Here is a 16,298-nt window from a genome sequence, read left to right as displayed (position 1 = left end):
TATACAAACAAATATGATTCTACTTGACACCTAATAATAATCCTCTGGACTGCTTGCCTGAAAATCTACAGTGAATTTAAAAATCCTTCAAACCGTCATTTGTCATTTCTCTGTTTTTGAAAAAGGGTCTGTTCCGGTCCAGTTGTCATGGCAACGACAAGTTGCCAACCACATAACAGAGCTGCACTAAATTAGTCTGACAAATGATTATCGTGAGGGTTGTAATTCTCTATCATTTGTCTACTTTGACCAGAGAATGCCACGGACCTTTCAAAAAAGACACTTGGGTATCGTTTTTTTTCTCTTCGGACTGACCCCCCAAAGAAGGAGCACTTTTTGGAGCACAGTCATAATATCAAATTTGGGTTGGTAACATTTTAAACATGTTCATGGCTAAGTTTGCATTTCTCAAGGGATTTGAATTTATTAATTATTACACTGATTTAGCAATAGCATCAAACTAATGTATTAGCATGAATACAAAATCAGTTGCTCCTCAAAAGAAATAATGAATGCAATTTAAAGCAACAGTGTCTTTGCTGGAACAGAAATGGCTTCATATTAAAAATTAATAATAATATTAACAATAATAGTGCAATAATATAGCATGCATTCTCAAGACTCCACAATTCATCTGATTTTGCTGCTTTGTGGCTCCTATTTTAGTTAGGGACAGGGTCGATTTTTTTTTTGGATTTCTATTTTAATTAAGAAAAAAACGACCATCGACTTGCTATTCCCGCCTGTCTCCGATCCTCCTCGCTCGACACGGAAGTGCCACTTCCGCGTTCCCGCCACCTGCTATCCGTGTTCGTTGATCCACGGATCGTGGAAGCAAGCCTTTCTCTCCCTCTTTCATCAATAAAAACTGAGAAAACGAGCGCTATTGGGTCCCGTTGTCACGGTCGCCTTGGCGACCAGTCTGCCGCGCCCCCGAACTCAAGCTGAAGCAGATCAGCTGATTGCTGGTTTGCTACTTAAGGCTGGGTTGTGGGTTTGGCGGGCGCTGGCTCATTACACATTCCCCGGTCTGTTATGCCTTGTCCTGTTTTAGTTTAAAACATTGTCCGTTCTGTTATGCCTTGTCCTGTTTAGTTGAGTTGGAAGAATCAACTGTTTGTTTTGTCATGTCCCAGAGTTTTGGACAACTTTTATTTTTGTGAATAAAAGTTTTGGATCGTTACGCAATTGAGTTCTCCCTTCCTGCCTCCTGCCTCCGTTCTGGTCCGGTAACCCGCCTTCCACTTCGCCGCGTGACTCCCGTCTCCGTTCCTGGTTTGTGACACGGATTGGTTTTCTAATGATAACTTTTATTTGTCTAATCTTGATCAAACAGAATTTGTAAAATACAAGAGAATGTCAACCATCTGCTATATGAGACATTTGTGCTCTATTTGAGAAAAAAAAAATCAAAAACACATAAAACAGGCACACTAAACATACGGCCCGCGGGTCGAATCCTGACTGTTGGGTGATTTAAACCAACCCGCCATAAATTTCCGAATATGTCAGAAAAACGAAGCGAGTCTAGGTTATTTCCATCAAAAGATGTGATGAAAAAATGCAAACATAGTGCTCTTGCTAAAGGGCAGTAAATGTGAAAGGAGCTGATGCCCAGCATGTGGACTAAACTAGTAGGTATCTGGATAAAGACATTTGTAGCATTTTGTCTCCATCTAGAAGTACGGCATGGGCTTTAAATCCTCAAATGTGACATTCGTGAAATAAAATATACAACTGCTGATATTCAAAATCAGTATTTTTTACAGCAGCGTTTAATAGTTTTTTCGCTGAGCATACTTAGCTAGAGTCTTCAAATATCTAATTAAATTAAGCGTTGTTTTTTTAAACTTTTATTTGGAAAACATCCTCACATTAACTTGAAAGATTCGTGGAAATGTCCAATTAGTAATTGCATCATTTATGGCTTAGCAAACAGAAAACCTTGGTGCAGATACTATTTACAGTAGCAACACGCCCTGTGAAGTAAAGCGTAAAAGGTGGTGTGAAGGTTCAACTCTGGTTCACAAGGTAGCAGAAAAGCATTGTTGTGCTCAGATGACACCTGTGTCCTTGTTCCCGTCCACTGCAGGTGCCGTGCTAACGCTAATATCCCTCGACAGACCCAGAGCGTGTCCAGCGAATTCAGGCCGCTAGCTGCCTCATTGCCTGCCACCCGGGGCATGGCCAGAGCAAAAGAGGGTAGGGGAAGAGTGGCTAGACGACAGGTCGAAGGAGGCAAACCGAACGCGCTGGCAGGACGCGCACGCCATCTTTCAATACAGCCGTACTTACGTTGATGCCCTGTGGACTGTACATCTGGCTGGCGGCGAGGCTGTCACTGTATCCGCCGGTCTGGCTGATAACATGGCGAAGGGTATCCACCTGGAACAATGGAAGGAGTGGAGGTAAGGGGAGGAGACAAAATAAAAGCCAGAGTCAGACAAAAGGTGCGGATAACAAAGAGTCCCGTTGCGGCAGGAAAGGTCAATGCGATAGTGAAAGGCGAGCGTAAACAGGACACACAATCAGAGGCATGAGATGCTTGTACAAGCGTGATAACATGCAAAATGACAAGATATGATGATGATGACGATGATGACAAATTACAAATGTTATTTGTGTCTGGTATTTGTAAAATATTCCTCCACACTGCAAAAAACAAAATCATGAAGTGAGATATTTATTCGTTTCAGCAATATTTTTCACTGATAGGGCAATAAAATTGAACTTGGCAAGAAACAAAGAAAGACTGACCATGAAGAGAAGAATGCATATCTGTCAACCTAAGCCAATTGCTCCCCTAATTAATAATTGCAATTCCCCTTAATAAGTGATAATACTCCCTACAGACACAACACAGCACTTATTCACCCATAGCAAGACAGACTGTGGAGAATACAAACAAAGTTGATTTTAGTTGCCGCGGCATAGCGGCTGAGTGGTTAGCACGTCTGCGGCACAGTTCTGAGGTCATGGGCTCATACTTTCCTGTGTAGAGTTTGCATATTCACCCTGTGTTTGCATGGGTTTCCTCTGGGCACTCTGGTTTCCTCCCATATTCCAAAAACATGCATATCAGATTAATTGGCCTGTTAAAATTGTCCCTAGGTGTGAATGAGCAAGTGACTTGTCTGTCCCTGTGTGCCTTGCGATTGGTCGGCAACCAGTTCAGGGTGTCCCCTGCCCACTGTCCGAGTACAGCAGAGATGGGCTCCAGCATCCCCGCGACCCTACTGAGGATAAGGGGTGCAGATAATGGATGGATGGATTTTATCTGACAAATAAAGAATTGATTTGTTAGTGTACCGCGACAATGTTAGCAATCTACGATGACGTTGTCGTCTGCTATCAGTGACCGAGACGATCCAGATTAGAGCTGAAATGGGCAAAAGATTCTAAAATGTATTTCTTACCTCATTCAATGTCAGATTTTTCTCAAAAATGCTAAGCGCAATCCAAGTTTTGCCCTTTTTCACAAATTTATGAAGGCCTACAGAAGGCCTTTTACCCGTGTTTATGGTTGAACATTGCTAAAATTCTTGAAAATACTTGTTTCCAAGGAAACTTCTGCGAAAAACAGCTTTTTGTGAAAGGATGCATTTCAAGAAGAACTTTGACTTTTGCATTTGTGATCCAATATCTAAACAATCCTTTCAATTAACGCAGGGGCACTCTGCTTGAAAAATGGCGTTTTATTGAAAGCACAGTGAACTTGTGCATGATTGATGCATTACCTTTACAAAAACCTTTCAGTGCCAGGTTTTTCCGCAATGTGATCACACGATTTCGGTCACTCGGGGGCCGCCCACACACTCTCAATCATTGGACACAGGAAACAACACGAGGGAGTGGGGTCTCCTCAATGTGTGTACAAAGATCTAATCAAGGCCACTCCTGCCATCTAGCAGTGAACTGTCATACGAAGATACTTTCTAGAGGCTTGATACTTACTGATTAGCGGCGCTAAAGGCTTTATTACAATTTAAAAAGACAAAGACAAAACTTTTTACATTTTGGGACTCAGGGGCAATGCTTCTGTAAACATATTTATATGTTATGACACTAAATGAGCTGAATACAAATGTTTTTTATGGCATACACAATTTGAAATTATCAAAAATCATATAAAATAAGGGGAAAATATATAAGTTGACAGGTATTAAAACTGATTAAATTTGCCATTGCAGGTTGTCATTTTTTAACTCACCCAATGGCATAAAAGGAACTGACCTATTTGTAGGCTAATTGGTGCATTAAGAAACTATTCCTCACCTTCCCCCAAAACTGGAATGTTTGAACCAAGAGAAGATAAAGAAACACTAATAGGTGGAGTTAAAACGGTTTTCTTTGTATTCCATTGGGCATTGGTGGAGAATGAGTGATTTACAAATATTTTCAACATTTAAAGGGACCCGTGTATTATTTAGCACCTCATAGTAGTTAAAAAATGTTTTATTCATTAAAAAAAATGTTGATTAAATATTAAGCTAAGAAAGAAGAATAATATAAAGGTGCATTTTTTTTCTAAATACATATTTGTAGGTCCAGAAATCAGCATTGATTTTACATGATATGAGCCTCAACTAAAGAGTGCTGACATAATTGCCCACCATCTTGCTGCTACGGGAACAAATCAAAACTCAGAAAGGCTGTCCCCGAAAATGAGAAGTAAAACGGTGCGTTTTGGTCACTTTGAGTCTCTGTAGTTTGTATTCCTTCTAGTGCTTTGTAGCACTTGTTTTTGGTTGCACTGCACCATACAGCAACACCTAGTGGTTAAATTATAGACACTAGTCTAGACTGTTAAATTTTTACTGTCAATTGCAAAATCTCTGTAGTGTATCCCAAAAATATTTATCCAAGTATTTTGTGTGTATTTTGCCAAAAATGAGTTGAGTCATATTTTTTTCCCATTTACCACAGAATTAAAGTTAAGAATTAAACTTAGAGTGCATGTTTCTAGTCTTTCACCAACATACACGGATATTTTTGAACTTGTAAACATTATAAGCAAACAAAAGGTGATTCATCTATTTTAATGATGCCTATTACAAGATGTCCTGTATTCACAAAGGCTCCACAGACCTCATTTTTGAAGATACAAGCAGTAAACCAAATGCCTCGATGCACTTGCAAGAGGAAACACTGGGGTTATTAAGATCAAACAGTGTCAAAAATAGCAAGGATGGCCATGTGTGAGTGTGCCTTATTGTGCTGTGTGACCTCACGTTCAAGGCCCGCTGATATTTGACTGCGTTGCTTTTCTCAAAATGGCATGCTTGTATTTGTCTCGTGGATGACTCATTGATTTTGTTAAGTCCTAACCAACTTTGACACAACAGCATGTTTGGTTGCAGTCGCTGTGATGAATACAGTGCACACTGCATTACTTAGTTGTTAGAGGTTTCTTTCTGGAAAACTGCCATTTTCCGTGTTCACTCGGAGCTACTTTGCAGCCCTTGGCGGCTCAGTCAGCCAAGTTATGCTTGAAAAAGCACACCTGCCATTTGGGTTCTACTACAAATGACTCTACTCAGGGCTCATTTTGTCAAACTTTACCCTGCTTTCCTCTGGCGAAATTGCACAGAGCAGTCCTGACATAGTCGTAAAAATAATCCATTAGGAGGAACGTGGGGTTGGATGGTGAGGGGCCAACCCTGAAGACCACTTTACCCCCTTTAAGAGTTGTCACATTTGCATATTCATGGTCATCCTAGGCTGTTTCTGAAGCTGATCTGAATAGAAAAGAGGTTGTGTTAGGGGGGGGGGGGGGGGGTTGTTAGATGTGTTGAGGAATGCTGCCAAAAGCACTGAAACCAAATGAGAGATTCACCACGGGTGGTGTTTCCTCAGTTCCTGGTGAAGACTTGTAACACTCCTGACCGCGGCGCCGGACATCTGCGACCATCGGGGCAAGGTCGCAAAGGCGTGCGGCACCGGTGGCGATGCTGCGGCCGTGCTCGGCGCGGCAGGGGTGCTGATGAGTGTTGCGCCACTTCCAGAACTGTCCTCCGTCGTCTACTCAACCACGCCTTGACAATGGCTAGTGCGTGCTTGAGGCTAAGTGCGACCTCTGAGAATTGGTGGAGGGCAAGCTATTATGTTCAACTCCAGAATGTGTTGACCTCTACCATGAGGAAAGAGATTTCTACAGATCAAGGGCTTACAACCCTGTTGGAGCTACTGAACCCCACCAGTATTATATGCGTATTCACGGACCCTGCATTCACAGAACCTTACTTAGTGTAAAACAAAATATGGATTCAAGCCATACAGTTATTATACTGGTGCACAAAATGAAATGTGCAAGGCAAAACCAACATAGAGCATGAACTCACAAATTTCAGAACTTCAAATCAGTGTGACCTCTGCTGTTGCCTTTCACAGACAAAATGAGTTTCGCATGGCTTCACCTTGACAAGTAATTTTCACAGCAAAGTTTGTTCCTTTTTTCTTTTTCATGTCCAGTGTCTTCTGATGGAGTGTTTGCAAAAACATGTTGGACTAAGTAGTATAAAAACTTTTTGGGGCACTAACGGGATACTTTTCAATTTGTTAACTCCAAAACGTTTATAGTGCATTGCTGTTCTGAAGAGTTTCTTTTGAACCTGGTTCAGATGATTATTTAATGAGTTAGTCATTATTGACTTCTGCTTTAACATTAAATAAAAAGGTGGACTTACCCACAGATCCCACCCTCCCAATGGTTTGAACAATTTTATTGACACTTTTAACAGCAATTAAACACATTCACAATTTCACCATATCATATTCTAACAAGGTTTCTGAAGGTAAAGTGAAAGTGTGACATTCTGCCTTTGCTCTTTATTTCCGTCAAAGCTTTTATTATGACAATGATGGCACCAGGGATTGAACACAGTTAGCTGTAGTAAAGGGCAAAAACTCTTATCTCATTATCACACAATCTTGAGGCATGTTACCAGGTACAAAAAAAAAACCAAGAAACTTTTTATCAGCTGGAACTAAGCAAGACAAACTTTGTTGAATATGTGTGGCCATGCGTTTCTTTTTTTTTATTTCACAACTTTCCGGAGGGCAGACTTACTTCCCACAATGCATTCCCTTTATTCAGTTCAGAATCTCGTGCGCTCCGTAAAGACTTTGCAAGTCAGCGATACAATACAGTACTGTGGTCCCCAGTTGTTTTTGTACCACGGACAGGTTTAATGTCTGACAGTATTCTTGCGGCCCGGCCCAATAATAACATAAACAACGTCATATTGGGACTTAAATGTACATGGCATGCTTACTGCTGCAAACTGGGTTTGGTTCCCACTCCATCCACCTTTTCCAATTGTGATCAGCGATATATTTCAACTGATCAATCAATGCTCAAATGTGGTACTTTTTTTTAGTTCAACCCTAAACCCTAGGGTAGTTTTAACTCTTATTTAAATAAATTTTAACTAGGGTGCACCCTATATATGAAAACATATCACAAAAGACTTTTGGGGCTGCGCCCTTATGTGTGGGAAATTCAGTATATTTGTTAATATATTTTAGTTGAGTGAATTATAAAAATGATATTCTATTTCCTTCAAACTTTTTCTTGGGTAAAAACTACATTTGTAGGCAACTGATGGTGCATGAATAAAAACGGCTTCTTACATTTGATATTCATGTTAAGGGGATTTTCTATGTAAAATAAATTAATCCTGTGTGCCTGTTAAAAAATAAATATTACTGAGCCCATAAGAAAAGAATGCTTTATTTATCTGATCGCATTGGAAAATATTTTTTAGGTTTCAGTGGGTTCAAATTGGTTCACTGATCTATATGTGACCCTTTCGGCCTTTAGCTTGTAACCTATTATTTTATTTGGCCCTCTTGCTATGGGCTAAGGCAACCCAATAGTTTACAAGTGGGGTGCGTAGTTTGAGGTGTTCCACAAACGATAAAATAAAAGATTCTATCTATTAAGTAATGTGTTAACAGTGCCCTACTGATTTCAAAGAGCCTATAGATATTTTTTTTTTCACCACGCCAATCTGCTTTTACCTTACACCTATCATTGATGTTCTGGCCACTAAGCACATTAGGCAGGAGTAAAGGAGGCAGAGGGGAAAGGGGTGAGGAGAGTGATTTTTACGCTTCTGCTTGTTGTTTTGTTTCATCCTAAGATGAAAATAGTGAAAGTAAGAAAATGACTGTTTCAAATCCAGTGTATAGTCCAAATGCCAACCAAAACCCCAAAAATATGAAAATAAGCAGAGTTTATCCGAGCGCTTCTTAGACGGACACATACGTGCACGTGCCACAGAATAGAATAGTATAAGATAGAGTATACCTTTATTGTCATTGTTAAGATATGGGTTAACATATTGTGACAACGAAATTGGGCATGACACTCCAGTTTCACACATTCACAGTGAGGTAAAAAACCCAATAAAATAAAGGAACAGAGAAGATAAGGTTATAAAACAAGGAGGATAAGGTTATAGTTATAATTTACACAAAATTTACACAAAAAATGTGGGGATGTAGGATGTTACATACAGTTTGGTATCGTGAGGGTTTGTGCAATATGCATTTGGTGCAAAAATAGTCATCATAGTGCAAAAAATAGTCAACATATGCATTTGGTGAAGCTTGATATAGGCTGCGATGGTGATTCCCGCCAGAAAACGGTGTCAGCAAGTAGAATATTTAAGTAGAGCATTTTTACACAAGAAATATTATGAGCACAGGGTGGGACAATTCGCTTGTTCCCAGGGACACCTAGGGACAATTAGCCTAACATGCATGTTTTTGGAATGTGGGAGGAAACCGGAGTGCCCAGAGAAAACCCACGCAAGCACGGGGAGAAAATGCAAACTCCACACAGGTTTGATCGCATGACCTCAGAACTGTGCCGAACACGCGCTAGCCACTGCGCCGCCGTGCTGCCTTTGTCATGTCATGTTTTGTTTTTTTGAAAAGCCCTTTATCACAATGAGTCTCAAAGGGCTGCACAGACCACATACTATTGCAAACCACAGACTACATTTCAAACTTATAATAGAGTCAACTGATGATTCTTCTAAGATATAGTACCTAAATAAACTCTTCATATATTTATCTTTAGTACATGTATCTGCTCACTATTAAAACAGTAAGCATGAACGTGACCATTTGTGTGGTTCTGAACTTGCTCCAAAAACTCATGTAATGTATCAGGCTTGTCATTTTCAGCCAACCAATCTCTTAAAATGCCACGTTGTTCAGAATGACCAGTAGTCTACAAAGTGAGAGCTTTGACTCAATGTAATGGGTTGAGTGTTTGTGTCATTTGGAGAGTTTGAGTGAAGGAATTATGTGAAGGACATGCAAGATTATATGATCAAACCATGGTGTTCTTTTTTTCCACATTCAATCATGTCAATTTTAAAGGCGCCTACCTGGGATTGTATGTTGGCCCCAACCTGCCCCCCTTGGTACGAGTCCCCATTTAGGGACTGCACACTCATGAACAAGTCTCCAGAGTTTGACATGTTAAAGGAACCAGCAGAACCTGAGAGCACGACAGATGCAGAGGAAGAAAAGAGCAAGAAAAGGATAGAAATAAGCTTTTAAAAGATCATGCATAAGCAAAAGTGCATCGAGCGGGTTAGTTCCAGGGGACAGACTATGCGGGCCCACATAAGCACATCGCGGAAGCATAACTCAAGAGACACAAGACAGATAATTGCCCGAAAATTGCGTAAGTCCAGTTAAAAATGGTCTCATGGATTCTATCACTGTTTGTTGTCAATGCTGCGAGTATTTCATTAAGGAAGCAATAATTGATCTGCAGGAAGACCCAAAGAACGCCGTTTGGCCTTTAATGGAGCACAGCTCCCCAGATGTAAAGAGAGCAGGGCGTAACTTGATTTCAACACCCGGTCCTAATCCAATACTGCAGCGAAAGTCTCTTTATGACAAAAGACTCGGCTTGCCCTTTCAGAGGCTTAATGGCATGCACGAGGTCAACCGGACAAGAGGAAGGAAAAATTAAGAGCAAAAGGGTCAATAATGGAGAGAGAGAGAGTGGTTGGAGAAAATGAGTGTCAGATGGCAGGCTGGGAAAAAGAAACTGTACTGCCCCGACTGGGGTTAGTTCAACGAAAGTGAAAATAAAACCAAGAGCCAGAAAACACAACCCGAATTCAAGAGCTTTTGCAAACAAATATCTTTGCCAAGCACAGCTCACCTGCTGAATTGGGTGTGGATGGCGAGTTGGCCTGGCTGCCGTGCGCAGAGACACTTGTGGCATTGACGGCGGTCCTCGCCGCGTACATGTTGGCCTCCTCCTGGAACTTGCCGATGTTTTTCTTGTAGCGGATTCTCTTGTTTCCAAACCAGTTGGAAACCTTTTCCGAAAGAGCACATAGTTTTGGGATTAGATCCATTTGGCACAATATAATTTTAATATTTGTACAGAGGAGTGCCGTATAAACACACAACTTTTAAAAGCGAGGAGTAACAGATGTTGGCATAGTAAAGGTTTTTACAATTTACTTAATGTGCTGTAAAAAAGTCCTTTCTGATGACGTTAAAATGAAAACACAGAATCAGATATTCTGCTTTTGTTGTGCATGTTTTGGGTTTGGTGGTCACCTGCGACACTGTGATGCTGCATTTTTTGGCCAGTTCTTCTTTGGCTTCTTCACTTGGATACGGGTTACTGAGATGCGAGTAAAAGTACTCGTTTAGAATCTCTGTCGCCTGTTTGTTGAAGTTCCTTCTTTTTCGCCTGGAACCCACGGATAGCAAAACCAACTTTAAAACGCTTTCTTTTAATAGAAAATACAGGGAGAAATATGAAAAATCATATACAAATAATAATGCACTCTTAAAACACCTGGATCTGATTAACCCCAAATTGGGTCAAATAAGACAGTTTCACAATTTGAATCAATTTTAGGTTATTTTACATGAAAATCACACTTTAGTACAAGCCAATTTGGGGATTGATTTAACTTAAACCAATCCACATTTTGGTGGTTGGGGATGTTTTGTCCAACACAATTTCATTTTCTCAGTCAACAAACAACAAAACTTTTGGTGGGTACAAACCGAAGGTCGGGAATGTATAGCTCGTGCACCGAGTGGGGCTCTTTTCATGAGTACATCCGGCCTGAAGATAAAATTCACTTTTTTTAATGCATTTAGGCTGGAAGTTCAGCACAGTGCTTCAACCACTGACAGCAGAAGCACTGTTTTCTACCTTTCAAGCTAGTAAGAAGGAACACCTTTAGGATTTTTTCAATATCTCTTCGCCAATGAGTTTGTTCAGAATACACATGAAATTATAACCTCTGCCTTTGCCGGATTTCTTGTAGGCGCAAGATCAATGATGCACATGAGGAGTTTTGGAACAAATGTTGTTAGATTATAAATATGTCGATGATTTGCATCTATACAATAGAATGAAGGAAGAATAACGATCATTCGATTTTCCAGGTTAGGACTGAGACCACGTCACATAGCTAAAGCTAAATACATCCATATCCTGTTCGCAGTATTTTGTCACCTTTTGTTACAAGAGAACTCAGCACCTTGTTTATCAACCAATAATTTACAACAAAGAGGATGCTCAAAATGAACCTCAGGAATCTTACCTGCTGAATATTTGTTTATATGGAACACAGACTATGGCATTATTATATTTTCGATTCATCCATCTTCCACCGCTTATGCTCAGTAGAGTCGCGGGTATGCTTGAGCCCATCCCAGCTATCTTCGGGCAATGGGCACTCTGAACTGGTTGCCAGCCAGTCGCAGGGTACACAGCCACAGACAACTCACTCACTCATTAACACCTAGGGACAATTTGGATTGGCCAATTAAGCTAACATGCATGTTTTTGGAATGTGGGAGGAAACAGGAGTGCATGGAGGAAGAACATGCAAACTCCACACAGGAAAGTTGCTAGCTGGATTTGATCCCATGACCTCAGAACTGTGCTGTGGACACGCTAACCACTCACCAGCTGTGACGGACACTATTATCACACATATTTTATCAAATCATCAAAATTCACACAGCGAAATAACATGCACTGAAGAATTAGCTTTTGTCTGGAGATCAGGATTGACAGCTTTGTTGAATTTCTTCTTAAAATGTGTGGTGTTTCTCTTAGTGAAGAAATAATCTCAATATTTTGCTTTCAAAGCTTTTTCTGTCAAGGTTACTGATCTCTGGCATATACAAATGTACCAATTTAGGGGTTTTAATCAACATTATTTTGGAGGACTTTAAAAAAAATCTCAATTTATTGGTTTAAACAAGATGGCATTTTTTGTTTGGAGTGTTATGCATAAGAAGATTACATTTTCTATGTGCAGCATCAAGACAACAATTTTAGGGCTGTTGGTGCAACACAGTTCAAGAAGCTGAGTCAAATTACCCCAAAAAGTTGATCAGGCCAACCTTGACGCAAATTGGGTTATTCATTGACACAACTGTTTTTTTTTAGTGTGTGACGTCATCTTATGGACGAGTAGTAGGCCAACCACTGGGCCTTTGGTTGTATGGTATAAGCCACACACAAATAAAATACACTTGCATTATTTTTCTGCTTAGACCGTATTTTTGTGTATACATGCGTTTCTGAAACCCCCAAAATAACTCAAAGTTAGGTTGGGTAGGTAGGTAGGTAGGTACGTAGGTAGGTAGGTAGGTAAGTAGAATTATTGTTAGAATTTTAAAAGGTTATATTTTCGGGGGTCGACAACATTTCAAAACTTTGGTCCAAAAGAAGAGCATAGGGTGAGTGTGTACCTGGCGTCGAGGAAGCGTGAGCGCAGGATCATGACGGCCTCGCAGGTGCTCTGCTTGAGTTGCATCTGGATGGAACTAAACTTGCGGTGGATGATGCTGACCATGCGTTCGATCTCTTTGGGCGAAATGGGCCGCGTCCGAGATTGCTCCCGCAGAAGGTTCATCACGTGGGTGGTGAACTCATTGCACGCCTGAAATCACAAGATGCCAGGGTGGTCACCCAAGAAGGAACATTTCCAAAAAGATGAAAACAAAATGGCTGTACTGCATGTGTCACGTTTTAAGCACCATTGGCCATAATGGTTGATGACTTCAACATGCTCTCTAAATCAGTGTTTTTCTGCTTTTGATTTTTTCAAGGGAAACCTGTCATTGTTCGGTATCTTTGTTTTCTTCCAGTGATCTGCAGAGTAACTATAATATTCATCCACATCAGTAGGTTTTTCTCTCTTTATATACAATTCTGATTATGTGTTTATCAGTTAGTACAGGCACATTTATATAATACGCTAATTTGTTTGACAGAACTGTTTAAGATCGCACTTTCAAAAAACAACAGAAAAGTAAAAATCTTGCACAAATTTTTGCTGTTTTGAATTATTATGTTATTTTTAAAAAAGAGTAGAGAAAAAGTTAGAACCGGGTATGAGAAAATCCACAATTTTTTATTCTTGTTATTTATAAAAAAGATATAGTACAGCTTGAAAAACAGGTGAAAATATAAAACCAAAATAAACATCAATATTTTTCACCAAAATGAATAACATGCATCACCTCCTGAGCCACAAAGACCACAAATTATAAAGAAAAACTTTATATGGTCAATTTAGGCAACATAATAATTTCAATTTGAAAAAAAAAACATGAAACTGGTGCCAGGAATTAATATAAAAATGTTTTTACGAATGGTATACTTCGAGATTTTTAAATGAAAAAAAAAATCAAGCCTTGGCTAAAAAAGGTTGGTAAACTCTGTTCTTAATTAGTTATATATTTTAAAAAATAGTAGTTGATTAATATAATAATCAGTTAATTGGGAATGTATTTTGTTTTATTAGTGTTGGAATCAACTCCATGTAAACGTAAGATAATATTTGTTTAAAATAATCAATAATTGTATAAATATTTTGAGTCAGTCTGTATATAAAATAATTTCTAACAAGCCTTTAAAACAAGCCTAAAGAATTAGAATTCCTCAAAAATGATCGGAACATACAAATCAAGACATGAAATTACTTTTACAAGTCAATCTCAAATTATGAAAAAGAAAATCGATTCCATATCGATATTTAGATAAAACCCTATTCTTCAGGATTCGCCAATAATGCTATCACTAGCTATTTTAATGTTTTTAAATTTTTATTAGGTAAATAATGAAATGTCTGTTATTCTGTTTTTCATGAAACTGCTTATCATTTCTGTGATATAAGAAGGGATAAGTTTTGGACAGCAATGTATTCTAAGGGCCAAGATGAGTATTAAAAAACATTTTTTACTATCGTACATCTGCAAAGAAGTTTGCTTAGGATGCGAGGGCTGTTTGTTATTTTGAATATTATAAATTTGCATAGTTCTACATTATTTTTGGCTCCCTGTTTGATGTTGTGACTGTTATTCCACATCGTTGTTATCCATTCTGACTATCTTGCAGAGTATACATCATTTTCACAATTGGCCAATCATCTTGCTGTTCTTTTGTTAAGGGCTGATCTGCTTATTGTAATCCAGGAAATTTCGTTGGCTTGGCGGAAAACCCAGGTTGGAATGATCTTATCTGAGGGTTCTCTCCTGTTCTCCTTGCAAGTCCAAAATTCGATGATGTCTTCTTTCCTTAATTTGAGTGTCTACTAAACTATAAACGTATCGAATTCCTTCCAAATGACAATCACAGATACATTTAAATGGAGATGATTATTTTCACAATAACATATTTCTTCAAAACTACATGCAACTTCAAGGGCAACGGTTATTGTTTTAATTTTGAGTTATCATTTGTAAAACAGCAACAAGCGACCAATAACTAAAGCCAGTTATCGGTCAGGCCATTGCTTTTTTTTTACTAACAAGTGTCAAACTGCTGTTTTGACATATCCTTCACACAGCTATTAAACCAGAGGATCTTTGCGAGTGGTAATAACCTACTGTACTCAATCAGCCGACATATCTTGTGACGACGCTTGGCATCAAAAGAAGGTGGGAGCTTTACTGTATAATGGCGGCGCTTGTGCGTACAACAAAAATGACGTGCTTGTGACAAGTGAAGGGAAATGTAAAACGACAGCAGACTTTCAACGGCGCTCGCGTTCGAGAGGTTTAAAAGTGCGTTTCTGCGTTCTCCGTGGCGCTGCTTCCTTCCCTGTCTAAATCAGTCACCGCGTGAGGCTGCAAGGTGTCTGCTGCTTGTCAACACCGGGGTTACGTCAGTCAAAGTGACGCACCGAGCAGCCGTTTTGCTCACACGCATTCAGTCACAGGAGTGCGCGGTAGAGCTAACTGGTGTAGCGACACGCACGAAAGAAAGACTCAGGTGTGTATTGACTTTGACAATCCACCATAACTTGCCGTCCTTAGCAGAAAAAGACAAAACCACAATGGTGTTGGGACTAATTCCTTACAAAAGAGTGTGTTCTTGAAAGGTAATTGTTTTTCTCAATAACGAATACTGTAACTAGTCGTCACGGTCATTGCAACATATTGCGTTATGCACTAACTTAATAAACGCAGGTCATGAATTATAACGTCCTCTGATTTTTAACAAATCCTCCTTTGCTCTTGATGTAACATACAACCCCTAAACCGCAAGCAATGCTTTGGAAGGGTGAATTAGTTAATTAATACCTACAAAGTGAAACAGTTACGATGGCGCCATATCAAGCACAGACTACGAGGCCCTCCTGGAGATATTCTCCCCATTGTTTATACTCGAGGAAGCACGGCGGATGAGTGGTTAGCGCGTCCGCGGCACAGTTCTGAGGTCATGGGTTCAAATCCAGCTACCTGCTTTTCCGAAGGAGTTTGCATGTTCTCCTGTGCTTGCGTGGGTAACCTCCAGGCCCTCCATTATACCCCCACATTCCAAAAACATGCATGATTATACCCCCACATTCCAAAAACATGCATGTCCGGTTAATTGGCGATCCAAATTATCCCTAGTTGTGAATGAGTGAGTGAGTCATTTGTCTCTGCGTGCCCTGCGACTGTCTGGCAACCAGTTCAGGGTGTCCCCTTCCCACTGCATGCGACCCCACTGAGGTTAAGCTTTGTAGATAATGGATGTATGTATGGATGTTTATACTCGCGACCAAGCAGAAATGGAGGTCATCTTATTTGTGCATATTTGATTGTGTGTCACCAGTAGTGAATGGTATGCACTGGATTGTGGTCTTTTTATTTAAAAAAATATTTTTGCAATACTACACTCCTGGAAAAAAAAAAACATGTTGGAGTATTCAGAAATAGTGAACGAGATCTTTGAGTGTTTTAAAGCCCATAGAAAAAAAAAGATATGAAGTGTCTCAGCTAAATGTTTGTTT

The 16,298-nt window shown here is 39.7% G+C and overlaps 2 protein-coding genes across 4 annotated transcripts in view; one reads left to right on the top strand and one right to left on the bottom strand.

Annotated features, from left to right (window-relative positions):
• Positions 1–16,298, top strand: part of dpp6b (dipeptidyl-peptidase 6b) — a 697,001-nt gene that overhangs the window by 241,308 nt on the left and 439,395 nt on the right. The window lies entirely within an intron of this gene.
• Positions 1–16,298, bottom strand: part of LOC148374558 (pre-B-cell leukemia transcription factor 1) — a 117,991-nt gene that overhangs the window by 11,454 nt on the left and 90,239 nt on the right. The window contains exons 4-8 of one of the 2 annotated variants that reach the window (XM_088337871.1): positions 12,766–12,956; positions 10,600–10,735; positions 10,193–10,352; positions 9,402–9,514; positions 2,296–2,385 (exon numbers count right to left, since the gene is read on the bottom strand). In XM_088337871.1, coding sequence (XP_088193997.1) covers positions 2,296–2,385; positions 9,402–9,514; positions 10,193–10,352; positions 10,600–10,735; positions 12,766–12,956 — 690 coding nt within the window. The remainder of the gene's footprint in view (positions 1–2,295; positions 2,386–9,401; positions 9,515–10,192; positions 10,353–10,599; positions 10,736–12,765; positions 12,957–16,298) is intronic. The other variant, XM_088337880.1, reaches the window with a different exon arrangement.

This window comes from Urocampus carinirostris, chromosome 1 (genome assembly GCF_059441175.1).
Source record: "Urocampus carinirostris isolate Australia breed hairy pipefish chromosome 1, RoL_Ucar_1.0, whole genome shotgun sequence".
Classification (NCBI taxonomy): Eukaryota; Metazoa; Chordata; class Actinopteri; order Syngnathiformes; family Syngnathidae; genus Urocampus; species Urocampus carinirostris.
This window is presented reverse-complemented; position numbering and strand designations above follow the sequence as displayed.